This window comes from Manacus candei, unplaced genomic scaffold (genome assembly GCF_025592945.1).
Source record: "Manacus candei isolate 608988 ecotype Guabito, Panama unplaced genomic scaffold, ASM2559294v1 h1tg000070l, whole genome shotgun sequence".
NCBI lineage: Eukaryota > Metazoa > Chordata > Aves > Passeriformes > Pipridae > Manacus > Manacus candei.
In genome coordinates, this window is record NW_026138118.1 from 1,871,481 (window position 1) to 1,892,289 (window position 20,809).

The 20,809-nt window shown below is 50.6% G+C and overlaps 1 protein-coding gene across 2 annotated transcripts in view; it reads left to right on the forward strand.

Annotated features, from left to right (window-relative positions):
- Nucleotides 1-5,818: 5,818 nt before the first annotated feature.
- WDTC1 (WD and tetratricopeptide repeats 1) overlaps nt 5,819-20,809 on the forward strand; it is a 30,835-nt gene continuing 15,844 nt past the window's right edge. The window contains exons 1-9 of one of the 2 annotated variants that reach the window (XM_051807157.1): nt 5,819-6,004; nt 11,529-11,676; nt 14,082-14,165; nt 15,051-15,097; nt 16,247-16,358; nt 16,787-16,974; nt 17,821-18,003; nt 18,285-18,379; nt 19,513-19,628. In XM_051807157.1, coding sequence (XP_051663117.1) covers nt 11,569-11,676; nt 14,082-14,165; nt 15,051-15,097; nt 16,247-16,358; nt 16,787-16,974; nt 17,821-18,003; nt 18,285-18,379; nt 19,513-19,628 — 933 coding nt within the window. In that variant the 5' untranslated portion in view covers nt 5,819-6,004; nt 11,529-11,568. Of the gene's footprint in view, nt 6,005-7,335; nt 7,354-11,528; nt 11,677-14,081; nt 14,166-15,050; nt 15,098-16,246; nt 16,359-16,786; nt 16,975-17,820; nt 18,004-18,284; nt 18,380-19,512; nt 19,629-20,809 lie in introns of those variants that run through there. The other variant, XM_051807158.1, reaches the window with a different exon arrangement.

Consider the following 20,809-nt stretch of genomic DNA (forward strand, 5'->3'; position numbering starts at 1 on the left):
CAGCGAGCGGGGCGGGAGGGGCGGGCGGGAGGCGGCGGGGGCGGCGCCGGCGGCGGAGGGAGGGAGGGAGGGAGGGGAAGGGGGGACGGGGAGAGCGGTGAGGGGGGTAACGGAGGGAGGGAGGGAGAGAGGGAGGGGAAGGGAAATGGCGGAGCACGGGGGGGGTGGGAGGTGGGGTGCAGGGGGGGACAGGAATGGGGAGAGGGGATGATGGGCGTGTCGGGGGGAGAGGGAGGGGAAGGGAAGGGGAAAAGGAAAGGACAGAAGATGGGGTGCAGGATTGGGGAGAGGGGGAGTTGGGGGTGTCGGGGGGAGAGGGGCAGTTGGGGGTGTCGGGGGGAGAGAGGGAGTTGGGGATGTCAGGGGGGAGAGGGGGAGCTGGGGGTGTCGGGGGGAGAGGGAGGGAAAGGCAAAGGGAAAAGAAAGGGGGAGAAGATGGGGTGCAGGGGAAAGGGGGTGCAGGACTGGGGAGAGGGAGAGTTGGGGATGTCGGGGGGAGAGGGAGAGTTGGGGTGTCGGGGGGAGAGGGAGGGAAAGGCAAAGGGAAAAGGAAGGGGGAGAAGATGGGGTGCAGGGGAGAGGGGGTGCAGGACTGGGGAGAGGGAGAGTTGGGGGGGTCGAGGGGAGAGGGAGGGGAAGGGAAGGGGAAAAGGAAAGGGCAGAAGATGGGGTGCAGGGGAAAGGGGGTGCAGGACTGGGGAGAGGGAGAGTTGGGGGTGTCGGGGGGAGAGGGAGGGAAAGGCAAAGGGAAAAGGAAGGGGGAGAAGATGGGGTGCAGGGGAAAGGGGGTGCAGGGGGGCAGGAACGGGGAGAGGAGGAGTTGAGAGTGTTGGTAGGAGAGGGAGAGGAAGGAAAATGGGGGAGCAAGGGGGGTAGGAGATGGAAAAGAGGATGTGGGGGTCAGGAATGGGGAGAGGGGGATTTGGGGGTGTCAGTGGGAGAGGGAGGGGGAGGGAAAGGAAAAGGGGTTCATGGACGGGGGTGCAAAGGGGGGATCACGGGGGGTGGGAGGTGGGGTACAGGGGAAAGGGGGTGTGAGGGAGCAGGAATGGGGAGAGGGGGAATTGGGGTGCTGATGGGAGAGGGAACGAAAGGGAGAAGGGGTGCACAGAGGGGGGTGCACAGAGGGGGGTGCAAAGGGGAGGGCAGGGGGGAGTGTGGGCGCCTGGAGGTGAGGGGGTGCAGTGCAAAGCGGGGAGCAGAGAAATGGAAGGGAGCTAAGGCAAGGCTGGCACCGGGAGAGGAAAGGCAGGAAGGGATGCAGAGAGATGATGGGGGTGCAGGAATCAAAGGCACCCCAATGCAAAGGCGGGGAGGTGCCAAAGGAAAGAAGGAAAACGGGATCTGCGAGCAGGTGCCTGCTGCTGGAAGGGAGCAGAGAGGTGACACAGCACTGCACCGTGCCCAGCAGTGTGTGGGTGGCAGGGAGATGGAGGGCTGCACAGCCCAGGCACCCTGTGGGGAGTCAGACAGGGTTTGTGGGGCTGGCAGAGCACCTTGGCTTGTCAGGAAGAGCCCGGCAGCCACCTCTGTGTTTGCTCCTTGAAGAGGCACAGCTGTGGTCTGCGTATCACTGGGAGCAGGAGAGTTGCAGGGCGGTGGGGTTTGTGGGACACGGAGGGGTCTGATGGGCATTGGCTGCTATTCTGGCCCAGCCTGGATCTGTAACCCCATCTGTGCTTGCTGGAACGGCCGTGCCCTTCGCCCCGGTCACCAGCCGAGTCTGAGTCACCAGGAAATCTGATAAGGCTCCAATAAAACCACTGGAGTAGCATTGAGGGGGGGTTGCTTGGCACTGTGTGGCCGGGCTCAGCCGCCCTGATTTCTTGGCTCTGCTCCCGACATCCTGAGTGTCATATGTGTGTGTGATTAGAACGGTCCAGACCAGTGGGAGTTTTGACCTGGTTTAGCTAAACTTCAGAAGCTAAGGGGCCTTTTGGTAAAGATGCAGTCCCTAGTCCTTGGGGGGGCAATGTGTGGGGAAGGCATGGGCTCTTTTTCCATGACATGTGGCAGCTAAACCTCGAGCTTTGAAGGTTACGCCTGTTGGTTTGCATCGGTTACATTCTTAATTTAAGACGGCATCAGTTCCCAGAGCGCTGGTGCTTGGAAGGCTGCAGGGAATGCAGCCCTTCCCGGCAGGCAGGAGGGGAGCCCAGCAGCCCCTGCTGCAGCTCCTGGGTGGAAATCATCCCCAAACAGTGACCCATCAATTAAAGCGAATCGTCAGCCCCAGCAGGAACCAGCTAGGTGTGTCAATTCCTCTCTTCCGCTTGGTTATGTGCTGGATATTCAAATTAATCTGTTTTAGCAATTAGGCAAGAAATCCTGAAGCGTTTCTCTTTTTGAAAGGGCTTAGTCATAACTGGGTGAGAAGCCTGAGCTGAGGCGATGCGGTTGGTACGCTTTGGGTTGAGGCAGGACTGTGCACTGGCAGCGAGAGACTCGCTGAGGCGAAAACACGGGGGCTGGTTTGCTTTCAGAAACAGTTCCTGGAAGCTAAAACAGGTACAATGTTCCCATGAAATAACTGGGTCAGGTTTTTTCTACCTCCTCGTGCCTGGATCAGTCGGCAGCCAGGGTGGGTAGGGCTGGATCTTTCGGTACGTGGCTGTTGTGCGTTTGCCAGAGGGGGATGAAGCGTCAAATGAAGTCCTTGCTGCTTTGGTAGCAGGTCCCCAACTGGCTGGAGACTGTTGAACTCTGCAAAAAATTCCGGTTGGTGCAGATTCTTGACAAGGAGGAAGAATTTCCACCCCTGGAGGTGTCCAAGGCCAGGTTGGACGGGGCCTGGAACAAGCTGGTCTAGTGGAAGGTGTCCCTGGATAGTCTTTACAGACCATCCAGCCCAAACCATTTGGTGATTCTGATTCTATATTCCTGCTTCCTTCGGATCAGGAGATGAAAACCTGGAGATACTCAGTTAAACCCGTGTTGCCAAGTTAATTCATCAGCACTGCAGTGCTCTGACAGTGGCAGATACCCCCATCAGAGCCTTGGGGCTGGACCTCCCTTGGGGCTTCATCAGTTCTTTGTGTCAGGAGAGGACTCCAGTTACCTCCAGCTTGTCCTGGCCCAGCTGAGGTGCTCAGAGTGACTCCTGGAACACTGTCCTTGCATTGGGAGAGAATGTAATTAGAATTAAGCTCCTTAGCCTGGGAAGGGCACAGGGTGTAAAAATTGAACTTTATGTGCATGTTGTGGGTTTTTTACACTGAATTTTCTTTTTTTTTTTCCCCTGCATGTTGCATAGATTGAGGATAGAAAAGGAGACAGATTTATTGAAAGTGTTAAAAATGCCTTCTGAATTAAATTGTTTTCCTTCAAACATTGTAAAAAGGGGCAAGGCCAGCTCTCAGGCAGTTTTATTCCTTGTTCCCTGTAAATTTCCTTTAAACCCACGCCCTGTTTCATGAGGGTACTTCCCCAGATGCAGGAGCTGAAGTGCTGGGAGAACACCTTGTTTCCATTCCCCAACTTCGAAACTGCAGCAGGAAGCTTCAGCTCTGACATCCAGAACCAGCAAGTCCTCCTTGTCTCCAGCCCTGTTATTCCTGTCTGTCACCAGCTTGAAAAAAAATCAGGCTCCTGCGCCCCAATTTTCTCTCCATCAGCAAGAAAAACTTCCATGTCAAGGGCATCCAAAGCCTGCCCGATTTTCTCTGTGGAGCTTTAGATGCCCATGGGGACGGTATCTGAGAAGAGAAGATAAAACCCTTTTATAAGGATGGTGGTGATGGATCCCAATTATTATTTGTTTAATTAAAAGACTCTGGACCGATGCAGAGGCAACAATTAACAATTATCTTCTGTGAAGAACTTTGACAACAGCTGAATAAGTTAATGCATTATGAGATGGAGACAAATCATTGCAGCTCTGTCATTTACGAGGGTGGAGGTGTAAGGGAGAGTCCTCAGGCTTCCACATACTGTCTGATTTAAGGGGCTTTTCCTCCTCCTGTTGGAATAAGCAAGTAGAAATTTTCTTCTGTTGTGCAGCTGGGATTATCTGGGAGCCAGGGAATTAAGATCTAAATGAAAATTTATACTATTCATTACACTTTATTAATAGACCTTGGGGATGTTTAATTGTGGAAATAAATTATAGAGGGATGAATTGGTAAGTTTTGATTCGTTTTAAGCACACCCCCTTTTTGGGAGGGTTCGTTGAGATAATTGGGACTAGAGGGGACACCAGCTTTGCCTTCATCCCAGGCCCGTCCCCACAGTCCACAGGGCCAGCGAAGGACAAGGCAAAGGGAAGGGTTTTGCAAACACTGCCACCCCCTGGCTCTTCCCACGGAGTTTTATTTTCCAGCAAACCCCGAGCTTTGTGCTGCCTGGGCGAGCTGCTTCTCGCACACTTCCCTTCGACAAGTTGTGCTGGAAAGAGCAAGCGCTGGGATGGGTTTTTCCGCAGGGGCTTGGTCACAACTCGCTTCCCGTGGAGAGGTCAGAGAATCACAGAATATCCTGAGGAGGCCACTGAGATGATCAGAGGGATGGAGCAGCTCTGCTGTGAGGAAAGGCTGAGGGAATTGGGATTGTTCAGCCTGGAGAAGACTACAGGGTGACCTAATTGTGGCCCTTCAGTACCTGAAGGGAGCTGACAGGAGAGATGGAGAGAAACTATTGACAAGGGACTGGAGTGACAGAACAAGGGGGAATGGCTTCAAACTAAAAGAGTAGGTTTAGATTAGATTTTAGGAAAAAATTCCTCCCTGTGAGGGTGGTGGGGCCCTGGCACAGGTTGCCCAGAGAAGCTGTGGCTGCCCCTGGATCCCTGGAAGTGTCCAAGACCAGGTTGGACAGGGCTTGGAGCAACCTGGGCTAGTGGAAGGTGTCCCTGCCCACAGCAAGGGTGGAATTGGATATTCTTTAACATCCCCTCCAACCTGAACTGCTTTGGGATTGTATGATTCTCCTGACCTGAAAGGGACCCACAAGGATCATCCAAGTCCAACTCCAGGCCCTGCACAGACACCCCAACAATCCCACCCTGTCCAAGCCCTCCTGGAGCTCTGGCAGCCTTGGGGCTGTGCCCACTGCCCTGGGGAGCCTGGTCAGTGCCCAACCACCCTCTGGGGGAAGAACGTTTCCCTGATATCCAACCCGACCCTGCCCTGACACAGCTCCAGCCGTTCCCTGGTTGCTGTCCCTGCTCACCCAGAGCAGAGTTCGGAGCTACCCCTCAGGAGGAATAGAACCATGGAATGGTTTGGGCTGGAAGGGCCCTTAAAGCTCACCTCATTCTACCCCCTGCCATGGGCAGGGACACCTTCCACTAGCCCAGGTTGCTCCAAGCCCCATCCAACCTGGCCTTGGACACTTCCAGGGATGGGGAAGCTGCAGACCCCATTGAGGTTTCCCTTCAGCCTCCTGGACAAACCGAGTGATCTCAGCCTATGGCTTCCCCTCGAGACTCTTCACCACCCTCGTAGCGGAGTCCATACCTCGAGCTGCCCGTGATGCTGAGAGAGCCCAGACACAGTGAGAGCTTCTACCCCGCCCAGGCTTGGGGAACGGGAGGGGGAGTTATGGCCGCCATCACTCCTCGACTACAACTCCCAGCAGCCCCTTCGCGCCGCCGCGCTCCCGCCCCCTCACACCATTGGTGCGTCCCTCAGGAAGCGCTCTCTCCCTCCCCATTGGCTCAGCGAGCTGTCAATCCCGGCTCGGCGGCGCGCAGCAAACGGTGCGCTATTCACGAACAGCACTTACGCCATTTGCGCAGCGGCCGGGGCGTGGCGCCGCGTGGGGGGCGGTTGCGCAGTTGGCGTGGCGCATGCGCGGTGCGCGGCGGCGGGGTTGGGGGGGGCGCAGCGGAGCCCCGGACAGCTGGCGGGGGTAAACAGGGCCGGGGGCGGGGGGCACGGCCGGGGGGCCCTCGGGCACCCCCTGCGCTCCGTCCCGTCCCGTCCCGTCCCGTCCCGCTCGGGCCCGCATGGATGGAGCCTCGCCGCTGCCCGCTGCCTGCCGCGTTCGCGCCCGGGAGGCCTGACAGGTAACGGCCCCTCCTGCCCCCCTCCCGCGGGCCGGAGGGGCCCCCCTGCCCTGTCAGCCGCCCCCTCCTGTATCCCCTTCCCTGGCAGCCGCCCCCTCTCTGTGCCCCCTTCCTTGTCGTCTGTCCCCGCTATGCCCTCTTCCCTCTGAGCTACAGCCCTCATAGCCCCTTCCTTGTCTGTCGCCCCCCCTCCGTGCCCCCTTCCCTGTCATCTGTCCCTGCCGTGTCCCCTTCCCTCTGAACTACACCCCCCCTAGCCCCTTCCTTGTCAGCCACACCCCTGTGCCCTCTTTCCTCTAAGCTACAGCCTCCATACCCCCTTCCCTGTCAGCAGCCCCCCCTGCCCTGTCAGCCCTGTACCCCCTTTTCTCTGAGCTACACCCCCCCAAACCCTTGCCCTGTCAGCTGTACCCCCTTCCCTGTCAGCTACACCCCCCGTGCCCCCTGCCCTGTCAGTGGCACCCCCTTCCCACTGCTCCCTGCGCCCTCTTCTACCCGCCCTGTACCCTCTTCCCTTGAGCTATCCCCCCCTTCCCTGTCTGCCACACCCCCTGTGTCCCCTTAGCTATCAGCTTTCCCTCCTCTCCCTTTCCTGACATTTCCCCCCTATCCCTGTCTTTCCCATCAGTTACCCCACCCCAGGCTCTGTCGAGTGCCCCCCTATCTCCCCCCAGGTGTTACCTCCCTTCTCTTTGCCAGGAGCAAACCAGTCCCAATTTTCTCCAGCCCCTCATCCCCGTTTTCCCTAGACCCTCTTCCTGCCCTCTCCCCCCCATTCCTGCATCCTCTGGCAGGTACCCAGCCCCTGTCAGGTGCAGCCCCTGCTTTTTGGCTTCCCTTTCCCCCTCCTACACCTGGCATTGCCCTGTCCTCACCTTCCTCTTCCCTTTCCTAACTGTGACCCTGCCCTGCTCCCTCCTCTGCTCACCATCCCCTCTCTAAACCCTTCACAGAACCTTTCTCTGCCCCTGATGGGGTTCCTGCAGCCCCTTTCCCTGGAAGGGGGATCAGCCTTTCCTCCTCTGCCAGCTGAACTCCTTCCTGGAGCTACTGGGCTGTGTGGGTCTGGGCACTGGGATGTTGCTTGTGCTGGGTGAGGTGTTGTCTGGCATCTTTCTGTTATCTCAGTGGATGTGCGAGCTGGGGGATGAAGGGGAGAGGTAGGATTCCAGTTGGAGGGCTGAGCTGAAAGCACTGTATGGCTCTGGGCTATCTGGGTTTCCCTGACAGTCCCCTTGTGCTGAGTCTGTCAGGGCTCAGATCCCACTTCTCCTCACTCTCTCCATGTTCCATGTCCTGGGGACCTCCTGGCCACTCCTTCAGCTGGAGCAAAACCTTCTTTTAGCAAGGTATTTGCTGCTAACCAGCTCATTCCCTCTTGGTTTTCCAGGTTTCTTAAAAAAAAAAAAACAAACACATAAATGTACCTATCTCCATGTATTTTAATTTGATCCGTGACCTCTTGGGAAGTCAAGGTAAAGAGGGCAGGAAAATTAAGTTGTGAGGATAAAGAAGCTGCCTGAGTTGTGTCCTGACTGGTGTTTGGATGGGTCAAATAATTTGTAGATGCTGAAGGGAAGGGTCTTGGGAATGTTCCTTGGGGATGAGCCGTGTATCTGCAGGGCTCGTGGTGTGCAGAGTGCTGCTTATTCCCAGTGACCTTGAGAAACTTGGGCACATCCACACAGTTAGGAATTGGATTGCTTGCGTAAAGCTGCTGATTTCAGGGGTCCTGCTGCTTTGTGGAGTTTCTTGGGGTGGATGGAGCTTTTCCAAAGGCTCTGACCCCCTCCTCTGCAGGGCAGGTCTGTGTCAGGATGTCGCTGTGGGGGTGAGGGAGGTGGGGGCTGTTCAGGTGCTTCCATGACAGGGAAATACAATCCAGCAAAGGGGCAATCCCCCAAATCCGACCTGCGTTGGGATAACTTGGTATTAAATCAGTGGAATTATTTGTGTTATCACTGTCAAGGTTTTGTTTCCAGACTTCGAGCGAGTGTTTTGGGAAAATTGGAATCCCTTTACTCCCCTTCCTCCCCATGCCCTGGAGCACCCTCTGGAAGTGTACTTTCCCAGGAGCTTAAGGGGCTTTTAAACTGCTGTCAGTGTAAACACAGCCTGCCAGGTTTGGAGCCCACAGCCTGCAGAAATCTGTGGCTTGTTAATTTTTGACTGCGAATTTAAAGGCCAAGTGTTGCGAAAGTGCTTTTTGTGCCTTTGGAGTTCAGTGCTGCAGGAGCAGGAGAGTCCAGGAGGGAACTGCAGGTGGGCTGGTGCTCTGTGTGCTCCAGGTGGAGTTTAAGAAGAGGCTGTTGCCATGGGTGAGGTGACAGTTGTAACTAGATCCCAAGTTTTTAGTCCTGTCTGTGGTGTCCCCAGGGCAGGTTTGGAGCACTGAGGGATGAGGGAAGGTTGTCCTTGCTTGGAATTGAAGTGTGATGGAGAAACTCGCTCCAGTGTCATCTAATAAATGACCCAACAAGGTCACAATCACAGAATCATGGAATAGTTTGAGTTGGAAGGGACCTTAAAGATCATCCTGTTCCAATGGCAGGGACACCTTCCACTGTCCCAGGTACCTCCAAGCCCTGTCCAGCCTGGCCTTGGGCACTTCCAGGGATGGGAAGGGATGGGATCATCTCTAACGTGTAGCCAAAATGAAGCTGCTTGTGGAGTCATCCCTGGTAGCACTAGTGCAGACTCATCCTCCACTGTCCTTGTCTCTGGGACTTAATCCTCTCATTCCACCACAATCTGGTTGTGCAGGGTTAGTGAAAAGCCAGAGAAGTGCAAGGATGGGATAGAACAGAATTTGCACAGTGGTTTTGCCAGAAGAGGAACATCCTTTACTGATTTCCATGCCTTTGGTGGTGACAAAGACTCTCTGAAGGGGCTTCATGTTTGGAAGCCTTTATGTGGCTAAGAAATTGGGAGACAGGGTTTATTTTTGTCTAATTATTTATTATGTATATTTTTCAGGGGACCTACAAATCTTGGGGGATTCTGTGTTTTATTCCAGGGTCAGTTTGTAACTGGAGAGTGGATCTACCTGTACAGTGGTGGGGTCAGTAGTCTTTAGTGTTAACAGCACTTAATATTTGTTTAATTAAGTTATTATGTATTTAGTTAGTTAATAGTCAAGAATGAGGTAACTGTTATATTCATGGTGAATGTGAGTCTAAGATTGTGACCAGTTGTGGCTAATGCTCAAAATCTGACCCAGAATCAGAATTTGGCACCTTTTAATTCTTTGTCTGTGATCCCACGATAATTTAAAGGTTGCCTAAGCTTTTGTAGCTGTGGAATACCTGTTGAGCAACAAAAAAAATAGCAATATGAAAGCAAGAGAGGCTCTTGGAGTCTTCTTGGCCAAGCATAGACACGTGTTCTGGGAGACCTTTGAGCATTTTACAACACCCAGCTGCCAAACCAAGCCCTTTCTAGGAAAGAGAGACACCTCAGGCTCCTGCATTCCTGTTTGACTGTGGGTTTTTTCCTCAGCCTGTCACCCAAAGGGCTGATTTCACTGATAATTTTCCTGACCTGTATCTTTTAAGGAATAAAGTTGTGTTGATCTCCTGAGACCTGAGGAACAACGTTCTGTTGGGGACACCTCTGAGTGACAGTGACCTGTCCAGAGAGTTGGGAAGCTCCACAACACATCTTTAATCCTAAAAACACTCCCAGAAATAGCCAGCTCCTGTGTATTGTGTCCCCTGGCCAGTGTGGGTGTCAGAGTTCCAGAAGGGAGAAAATACTGGGACAAAGGAGACTGTTGAAAATCAAGGCAATTTGAGTCTCTCTTATATAGACTGGCAGGTTTTGGGGGATTTGAATCTTCCTTCTCTCCATTCATACAGTGGATTTATAGTGTATTAATGGTTTTGCATTGATTTATTTAGCCCTAAACTGGCTTCTTGGTGTGGGTTATTTCAGTCTGTATAGGGGAGATCTGGATCTTTCCTTGGACGTGGATTTTTCCACGTGTGTCCTTGAGGTTGTTTGGTGCTGTTTGAATGAAAAGGAGCTGATTGGAAATTAGCCATAATTGGACATAGAAAATGTGACCAGGTTTTTTTTGTAGGGCTCTTAAGAGAGCAGTGGGGTTTTTTGTCCTTTGGGAGGTGAGAGCCTGCCTGGCCCTGGCATGGTGTGGGTCCTTTTGGGGTTCTAAGCTCAAAATTAAACTGCTCTCAAAGAGGGAGACAAGAAATCTGCCTGTCAGGGAAGAAGAGGAAAAACCTGAATGCTGCTTGGAGAGAGGACAGAATCTGGGAATGTTGTAGGGAAGCACTTGGAAGAGTGGAAAGCTGCAGACAAGACTGAGGCCCTGAGATCTGCTGGAATATTGTCCCTCGTGTCTCTTGAGGATAATTTGTTTCCATGGAAAAAGTTGTTTAGCTGCCATCAGTGACTGGTCACAGGTTCCTGTGGAGAAGGGCTGGGTGAGGGAGGGTGGCTGGTGTGGTTAAAATTCCCTGTGAGGAGGAGAAGGAGTGGAGCACTGGGATATAAATCTTAGAGGTAAGAAGATCTTGGGTTTTGTCCAGTGAGCAGCAGCCCCTCACCTGAGGGGTGAACTGCTGAGGTGTCACAGAATGATGGTCTTTGCCCTGTTGCAGCTCTGGCTGGAGAAACTTGCTGTATCCTGGGGGATTTGTTTAAGGAGGCCAATCCATGGGGATCCAGCCCAGGAGAAAGGCAGGTGGAGGCTTGCTAGCTGGAAAAGGTGTCTGGAGAAGCTGGAGGAGAGGGATGGCAGATACCATTGATCCTGCACGTGTGGTGTGTCCAAACCTGGAGCTGCTTTTTGAGGCAGCAGTGCTCCCTCTCCCTGCAGAGCTCAGCACACAGGGCTGTCTGGGAACCCCATCCTCTGGGATATCTCCAGCAATGGGGCTTATTTAGCCCAGCTTTGTGTGGATCTGACCTTGGACATGAGTAGTGAGGGGTCTGTCCTGATTCCCTGTGTTTCACAGGGTCACCGAGGTAATTACCTCTTGCTGAGGTAATTGGGTGTTCAGTTGGCCAACCATCACCTGGTGGTTGGCTGTTGTGATTTCTAGGAATGTTTGTACCCTTTTGGTTGTTCTAATTTGGTTTTGCTGATAATTTAATGTAGTAAAAAAGAGAGAAGAGGTGACCAAAACCATCCATACTGTGTTTATTCACAATATGAGTCTTGTTGATTGTAGAGCTTGGGAAACATGACATTGGACATGAGTGGACATGGAATGATGGGAGGGGAAGCTGTGGGACAGGATGCTGCCCAGGGTCTTTGCTGGCATAGAAACATGGATTTTCTAGACTTGTTTAGTCCTGGAATTCTGCTCATTGTGAATTCCTCCACAGACTGGGGATGGCCTCAAGTCGGGCACTGTTCCTTCCTAGAGTTTCTTCAGGAGCCTCTATACCCAACTTCTCAGTTCTTACCCACTGCTGTGTTTGGAAAATAAAGCTTGACATTGTCTGAATGGCCTAATATGGTGTGTGCCTGCCTGTGTCCCCTCCCTGTGCTGTCCTGCAGGTAACTGAATGCCCCCAGCGTGGATCTTGGCTCGGTTGGAATGCTTGGATGCACAGCAGCTCTTCCCATAGCTTCTTTTCCTCTGCCCCATTACAAGAAGATGGCAAAAGCCAACATTACCAGAGACATCATCCACAGACAGATCAAGGTATGTGTTGGGTGGAGGGAGATGGAGGATCAGTGTTTGTGCTGGATTGGGAAATACTTGTGGTGGTGCCTTTACTTTGGAAAAGATCTCTTGTTGATAAGCTCCATGAGAAGCTTAAGAGAACAAACACATAGGACCTATCACTGTCCTTAATGAGGAGCTGGGGTGAAGTGTGGCATGGCAGGAATACAGTTCCTCTCCCTGTGCTAGTTTGCCATCAGGAGGTCTGTTCCTTTTGAGGGAAATAAATCTGCTTGTGTTTGGGCACCACAAAGGCCCCTTAGCCAGCTTCTCTCTCTCCTCTCTGTGTTCTCCCCGTGTGATCTTGCCATCAGAGGTATTTCTGACTGTAGTAGAGCTAATGATCTCTGTCACAGCCTCTCTCTGTCTCCTCTTCTTTAGAGAGTGGTGTGTTGCTTCCTTTGTGTAGGGGAAAAAGCTGCTGCAGTGGTTGGATCAGTCATCTGATGGCTGCATTTGTGGAATATCAACGTGAAAGGACTGGCTGCAGCAGACACAATAGGCAATTATTGCTTGGACTCAGAGGCCTGAAATCATTTGCAGCTCTGCTGGTAATCAGCATTCAGGAAAAGGGTCTGTGAGTAGCCAGAATAAGGAATTGGAAGTGCTCACTTTGCAGTTTGGTACCAAACTTTGTGTTACGAGCTTGTAATTTAATCCATGTGCAAAGATTTGTTTTGCTGCCCTAACAAGGAGAGGCTGGTTCTGTGGTTAGAGCCTTAGCCTGGGACTGTCTCATGCTGTCTGCTCTGTCAGACTTCGATCTGTGACCTTGGAAAGGTTGCTAAGTCTGACAGTTCCTTGTAGGGAAAGCAAAATCCTACTCCACAGCCCTCACAAAGCCCCTGAGGCTGCAGCAGCACAGGAATTACACCTGCAGCACCTTGCACTGGGCCCAGCAGGGCCTTAGGAATGCTCTCCACAAAAATACATCAGGGGGTTTGAAGTTTGTCATGGAAGCTCCTACAAAAGGCCTGGTTTGTTTTCCCTCCAACGCTTTCATGTCTGTCTCCATTTTGTTTTCAAATAGCTTTTGGAGTGTGTGGAGTTCATTACTGAGCGTTGGGCTGGGAAGGGAATTCAGCAGTTCTGTGTCTGCTCTGGGACTGCTGACATGTTCCAAACCCCATCAGTGTGATTTTTTTTTTTTTGAGCCCCGTCAGTGTAATTTTGACATTGTTGTTCCCATCCCTAAATGCTGATAGTGAAGGAGTAAGTTACAATTTTTGACATTGGTGTTCCCATCTTTAAATGCTGATTAAAAAGGCTTGAGTTGAGCGTGGTATGGGATGGGACCAAGGCTGGGTGAGGTCCTAGGAAGGAACCTCCTTGGCTGTTCCACCCAAAATGTGACTTGCATTCCCTTGCCTTCATCCCTGCCTCTGCAGTTGGCCTTTTTTCATCGAAGCCATCTGCTGATGCATCTGTGAGCCCTGTGAGATCACAGGGGAAACAACTGTCCTGCTTTTCTTCACCTTCATTTGTACTGACGCAGTTCTGTGGCAGCTGTTCCCTCTAGAACAGCCTGTGCTGTGGTGCTGCAGCTCCAAGGTCCTGCTCCATGGCTGAGGAAATAACCCATCCCAAAGGAAGCTGTCCAGTCACATTCCCTGGGACTTTGCCCGTGCTGGTGCCTCAGGACAGGCTCTGTAATGGCAGAGTTCTCCTGAGCAGCTCTGGTCCAGAACTGCTGTCCTCAGGATTGAGTTCCTGCTGAAGTCATCACCAGGGGATAATAATAGGCATTCCCAAGCTCTTGCATGTCTTCTGTTTCAGGCCCTAAGTAGGCAACTTACTCTGCCTTAGTGTGGGCCTGGTCTTGGCTCCCCAGCTGAGCCTGGCGCTGAGCTGAACATCATTTTAAACCAAATCAGGGGCAAAAATTATGCCTGAAGATGTTCAAATGATGGCTTAGAAGGCTAGAGAGGGAATTGTCAAAAAGGCATGGAGTGATAGGACAAGGGGGAATGGTCTCAGCTGAAAGAGGCCAGGGTTAGATGGGATATTGGGAAGAAATTCTTCCCTGTGAGGGTGGTGAGGCCCTGGCACAGGTTGCCCAGAGAAACTGTGGCTGCCCCATCCCTGGAAGTGTCCAAGGCCAGGTTGGACGGGGCTTGGAGCAACCTGGGCTAGTGGAAGGTGTCCCTGCCCATGAAGAGGGTGGAACTGCATCATCTTTAAGGTCCCTTCCATGCCAAACCATTCAGTGATCCTCTGATTCTGTGCCTCCTTACTTAGAGCACAGCTCCCTCGTGCTATGGACACCCCAATACCCAGCAAAGCACCTGCTTGATTTTTAAACTTTCAAGAATCTTCTCTTAAAAGGGGAAATGGGAAATGTTTTGTTTGCTGTAGTCAGTGTGGTGCTTGTTTGCCCCGTGCAGGAGAGGGGAGCGCTGGGCTTTGAGCGGCACTACCACGTCACTGACCCCTTCATCCGCCGCCTGGGCCTGGAGGCAGAACTGCAGGTGAGTGGGCAGTGCCCAAAGAGCAAACCAGCTGCTTCCTCACTGCAGGAAGGGTATGAAATTCTCTCTTTTGAGGGGTAGATGCTGATTTCTTATCCCCTAAGCTGTGTTAGAGCCAGGAATAGCTCAGTGAGAGTTGGTGTGAGCTTTCCGCGCTTACCTGATGCACCTGCAGGAGAGCCAGTTGTCAACTCCTCAACACACTCAGCTCTAATGCTTAATGTGTTCCCTAAAGAACAGGTTGTTTTGCACTCTGACACAGCTTATTGTGTCACATCTTAATATTATCTTGGTTTGGGGGAGGAAAGGGTCCTTTTGCCCCCCTTTTCAGTCGCATCTCCCGAATCAAACGCCATCAGTGCTCCCCCACTTCTCACTACAGCTGTTGGTTAATTTGGATGAAGGTGGATGATGGAGTCACCCAGCAGCAAGGTGCTTCTAACAGAGCTATCAAAAGTGCCTTTTCCCTGTGTTCCCAGAGAACCTGCACATGTAATTTGTCAGCCTCACCAAGGGCTTTGGAAGCAAAGTCACCTTTCCCTGCGTACAGCAGGATCTCAGCTGTAGCCTCCGAGACTAAAACTGCCATTTTATTCAACACTACCTTTTTTTTTTATTATTTGTTTCACTTTGCCTTTTTTACCCCGACTGCTATAGCGTGTCTTTCTTTTCTGGAGGTGCTTATTTGCCATGTGGGTGGGTTTTTTTTGGGTTTTTTTGGGTTTTTTTACAGGGTTGGAATAAAAACATAAAAAAACCTGCTTGTATTGGAACAAGTTGTTATTTGTGGGGAGCTCGCTGTGTCCTTGCCTTAGAACAACTCTGCTTGATGAATCTGAAGTTTGTGTAATACCATCTTCCTTTTTTTTTTTTTAATTCCCTCAGGGTCACTCTGGGTGTGTCAACTGTCTAGAGTGGAATGAAAAAGGAGAGTAAGTATGTGGCTTGGTTTGGGAGCAACAAACCCATAACCCCAAGTTCTCCTAAGAGTAGGATGTAGGTCATCTTATCACAAGCAGCTGCTTCCCATTTCTAGTAAAGTGGAGCTCAAGCTCAAAGTTTTAGCTGTAGTAGAGCTCACGCTTCAAAAAGAAGCTTTATTTTGTTAAATATATCTGGATATTATTAGAAATGCCCCTTTAGTCAGTTCAGAAGGGAAATGGTCAGACTAAGAAGTGGAGATTGAAGGCTGCTTCTCTTCTCTTAAGTGGTATTATGGATTATAATGGATCTTTAGGATTTGCCCAGCTGGTGGTGACATTTCCCAACCCCCTTCACCATGCTGTTAAAAGCTGCTGCAGGGGCACAAATATCTAAGGGAAGGAGGTAGAGAATTTACCCCTCTGCAATTTTAGAGAGAAACTAAAGGGCATTTCCATTAACCAAGTGGAATAAAGACTTTCTGCCTGAGAAATGAGTGGATGGAAGGAAGAGCATGTATTTCTGGACACGCCTCTTAGAACATCCAAGGTCTGCTTCTCAGAATGATTTACCAGAAAAATTTCATGTGCTTGAAAGAGATTTGGCTACAAGGAAATAAGTTTAAAACAGCTGAGAGTTGCAGATGTCCAGTTCTTTTGGGCTCAGATGCAGAGGGATGTGTGAGATCAACAGCACCTTGCAATGACTTTATGCTTTTAAAGCGGTTTGTGGTTCACTCCATGAGCCCTGGGACTGCTTGGGCACATCCAGAGCCTGGGAATAAATGCCTTGGCTTGGCTTCAGGGATGATGGGGAGCACTTAACACAGCCAGGATAATAAGGAAAATGGAGGCCCTGCATTTTGTTGTTGACCAAATACCTCTGTTTTCCCCTGTGCCATCGGAATCCGTTCAATGAGCCGAACCGACGAAAACCACTCACTTTATTTTCCATGGAGCTGCTGTTTGGCTGGTTTAGCTCCTTGACCTGGCTGAATGGATGAGTGCATGGGGAACACAGAGCTGAGGAAAGAGAGAGGAAATGGGCCGCTTAGGGCTGAATTAACTTAATGGATGTCTGTGGTCAAACCGCTCTGTGAAATTGGTCACGGCTTAGAACAGAACAATACTTGGTGCATATTTCTCTTCTCTTTCATTCAGCTTGTTGGCCTCTGGCTCTGATGACCAGCACACCATTGTCTGGGATCCTCTGCACCACAAGAAACTCCTTTCTATGCACACAGGACATACTGCGAACATCTTTTCTGTCAAGGTATGTGGTTAGAAGGAATGAACAGCCAACAAAATTGGTAGCTAAGCAGCAAGAGAATAAATCCTTGCTGGGAAACATTTTCCTGCAAGCAGTTTGCCTCCCAAATAATTTAATATTTCTAATGATAAAAAAAATGAATTAAATCCAGTACTGCATTTAGTTTATGCAGATCTCAGGCTTATTCTCTCTGTGAGTTCAAAGGAAATGGTTGTAGCAAATTGGGATTTGTGACGAAGAGGCAAATTGAAATGTGTGTGTCTTGCTGTAGCTGGTGACTCCTGGGTGTGCACACTGCCATGTGTGTAATGTAGGCAATGACATGGGTTATCCCATGTTCCTGAAGCAGTTACTGCTCCGTGACTGCCCAGACAGCCCAGTGATGTCCACGTGAGCAGCCTCAGCCTGAAGGTCAGATCTCTCTCCCGCAGTTCTTGCCGCATTCGGGGGATCGGATCCTCATCACGGGAGCTGCGGATTCCAAGGTGCACGTCCATGACTTGACTGTCAAGGAGACAGTCCACATGTTTGGAGACCACACCAACAGAGTGAAGCGGATTGCCACAGCTCCCATGTGGCCAAACACCTTCTGGAGTGCAGCAGAAGACGGGTTGATCAGGTACAGAATTCCAGCTGGTTTGGTTTTAGGATCCCTCACAGTACATGCTGTGCAGGCATCTGGAGGAAGGCTGTCTCTGTACTACAGAGCTTAAGCTCATCTCTCCCTTTCTTAAAACTGGAAAAATTTATCTCATAAAATCTGATAAATACCCTCCTCATCTCCTCCATTTTGCTCCCCTGAAGAGGGAGGCCAGGAAAGGAACAACCATGTCAGAGGCAAGGGAGATATAACACTGCATAACATTTCCCTCCAGAGTCATTGAGACTCTGAAATGAGTATTTTTACTATGAGGCTCTCTTTCACTTTTCCTACGAGCTACTGTTTGTGAGGTCATGACTTGGAGTTTAATTTGGAACTTGAATAAATCTGTGCACGTTATAGAGCTGGTTTTAATGATTATCCTGATACTGAGGCCTAGTGTGTATTGAACTGAGATGCTTCCAGTAACCTGTGGCACAAATTACTGTTGTTAACATGTCCTTGGTGTCATCTCATCATGGATAATGAAGTGTAGGTCACTGCTTAGCAGTGTCAGTGTGCTGCTTTGAGTGGTCTTCAGTTTGGTCACCAAGGAAAACTTAACAAAAGGTTCTTCCCCCAGAGGCTGGTTGGGCACTGCCCAGGCTCCCCAGGGCAGTGGGCACAGCCCCAAGGCTGCCAGAGCTCCAGGAGCATTTGGACAACGCTCTCAGGGACAGGGTGGGATTGTTGGGGTGTCCTGTGCAGGGCCAGGAGTTGGACTGGATGATCCTTGTGGGTCCCTCCCAACTCAGGGTGTTCCATGATCCTCTGTTGCTGCTTCTGCTCTCCATGACACGAGTGCCTGACTCCCTCCCTTTGCAGACAGTACGACCTGCGAGAGAACAGCAAACGCTCCGAGGTCCTCATAGACCTGACTGAGTACTGTGGGCAGCTGGTGGAGGCCAAATGCCTGACAGTGAACCCCCAGGACAACAACTACCTGGCAGTGGGGGCCAGCGGGCCCTTCGTGCGGCTCTACGACATCCGCATGATCCACAACCACAGGTACCAGCACCTGGCTTTGCTGGGCACGTGTGGGCTGCAGAAATCTGGTCAAGGCTCTGGGGGGAAGGGGGACTTGGAGGGATTCATCATCTGTGAAGTTTTACTCTTTTTTTTTTTTCTATCACCCAAAGCCTTTTTGATTTCTGAATACACTGGGGTGATGTGAGGCTGGTGACCCATAGCTGAGTGGGCCTTGTCCTCGTGGGTGAACATAAAGTGTTAGCTTGAATCAGGCTTCCAGCAGTTGAATGCTATGATTATAATAAGGCTGTTCTGGCTAGAAAAAGCATGAAGCAGAGCCCTTCAGCTGGAGTACACACGTTCTGTGACCGACAGAAGCCCCTCCCGGACGGCGCGGCGCAGTACTACGTGGCAGGTATGGACACCTGTACTGGGGAGACACTGGGAGAGACTGGTGGGACTTTAATGCCTGAAGAAGCAGAGTTGTGCTCCTCACACAAGGAACCACTGCTTGGAGGAGTTCTTCCATGGGATATTCCCTGGAATTGCAGTTTATTTCACTTCTGTGCTGTGGATTCTTGCTCAGTTCCCTGACCTGGCAGTGCTGTGGGGTGGTGAGCTGACCTTGCTGCTTCTTGTCCAGCATAAATGTCTTTTTGTCACTTTTGTTGGAAAGTCAAGAATTGGATAACCTGGGCTCTTTATGCTTTCCTGGAACTGGTCCCAGCAAAGCTGCTGTTCAAAATCTTTTTGGCACAGGAGAGAAATGACTTGTCCTCATCCTGCAGATGAAGAATCAGTGATGCAGTGTCTAAGCAATCTATATGACATTCTTCTCCAGTGCTTGTTATTTACTATCCTTTTCCCCAAAATGTTCGGGTTTTTTCCAATATCTCAGACCAGCACGTTCAGCAGACCAGTTCTGACAGTCCTGCTTCTGATGAGTCCCACTGGAGGATTCCTCAGGTCCCCTGAATTGGTCATGCAACACATCTGCTGTCTGAGCAACAGAACCTGTGTGTGAGCTGAATATTTAGGAGCTTTGGTTTGGTTGTGCTGAGGGCTTTATTAAGGAGACCTGATTAGAGGGTTGAAGATGGAGGTATTTGCAGATGGCACAAATCGCAGAAGCCAAATCCTGGTGAATCCCTAAAACTGAGATTTCCTGGGTTCTGCAGGCTCCTTTTTAACAAGGCAGTTACAATCCCCATCTTCATGTGGAGATGGCCTTGCAGAATTAAAATCATTGGATGGTTTGGGTTGGAAGGGACTTTAAAGCCCATTTCATTCCACCTCTTGCTATGTATGGGCAGGGACATCTTCCACTAGAGTGGTTGCTCAGAGCCTTGGACTCTTCCAGGGATGGGCATTGATACTTAGAAGCTGTGAAAAAGCTCCCTGTGTGTTTTGGTGGCTGGTGGAAGGATCCAATAAACAGCAGGAAATGGGTGCTCCATGGCTTTGCCCTTGTAAAAGGGAGCAGCTGGGGTAGGACAAAGACAGCACTTACTGGTTAAGCCAATAATTACAAACTTCTCCTCTCCACAGGGCACCTTCCAGTGAAGCTTCCAGACTACAACAACAGGCTGAGGGTTCTGGTGGCCACATATGTCACCTTCAGTCCTGATGGCACTGAGCTCTTGGTCAACATGGGAGGGGAGCAGGTAAGGAGACAGCTGAAGTTTGGCAGAAAGCTTCAGATGCAGTTGTTGAGTCACTGCACATTGTTGTGTGCTCTTGAAAACAGGTACAGCAACTTCTCTGTGGGTAATCTGATTGATTTTAAACTGCTTTCTGATTAATTCAGACTAAGCGCTTGGGATTAGGGATTTATTTGTTATGCTGTCACTGATCAAACTTGAACCACATTCTGTTCTGGTTTTCCAATTCACAGTTCACTCTCTGGAAGAGGAAAAAAAAAAATAAACAAGTTCTGGAACTGACCTTTGCTGACCTAGAAAAGATTTCATAACTCATTCTTGAAACATCAAACTGCTTCTGTAATAGGGCATAGTGACTAAAGGACTTGGAGAAGTAAAGGCCTTCACCTGGAATATTGATTGCTTTAATTTTAAGCTCTGGGTGATATTCATGGATCTTCTGTAAAGCCTATCAATGAAATGAGAAAATCCTCCTGACAGCATTAATCAGCATGGATTAAGCAGGAACTTTGCTAGTGGGCAGGTTGCACTGTGGTTGTCCCCTGCAGGTCTTTCTCACCTGTGCTCTCGTTCTCTTTAAGAGAAGGTGCTGAGAAGGTGAAGTGTAGGGCTGATCTGGGCTGTCCATTCCTGTCCCAATACAACTGTAAAATGGAATTTCACAGGGCTGCCTTTGGAGTTTCTCGGGAAATCTTATAGAAATCTTGAATCTCAATATATCCTTCTCAGTTTCTCAGGTTTCATCTTGAAGAAATTCTTCTCTCAGTTCAGTGTACCACCTCTTTTCTGTCAGTAAATGTTTGGTTCCTTCATGATCACTGTGTTAATTAAAGTATCTTACTGGAGTTGAAGCTTTCTGAGCAGGTTGGTCAGTGGTCAGGCCATCTTTTAAGTTCTGTAGGTATGGGGAGGGCTGTCTTAGCTCTGGGATAAGACCAGGCTGCTGTTTCTCAGCATTATTCCTTCTGAACCCAGTGCTGGAATGGAGCACACCACTAGTACTGCTGCCATCCCCATCTCTAAACAAGACTCCCAGTTAGAAAATTGGAAACAGCAAACACAAACATGAAACTGTACACCCATCTGGCCCTGTTTTATTTTGGTGACTTGAGCATCTATATTTTGCTGATTTTTTTTTTCTTTTTCCTTTTTTTTTTTGGTCTCATTCTCTCTTTTTCCTTTCT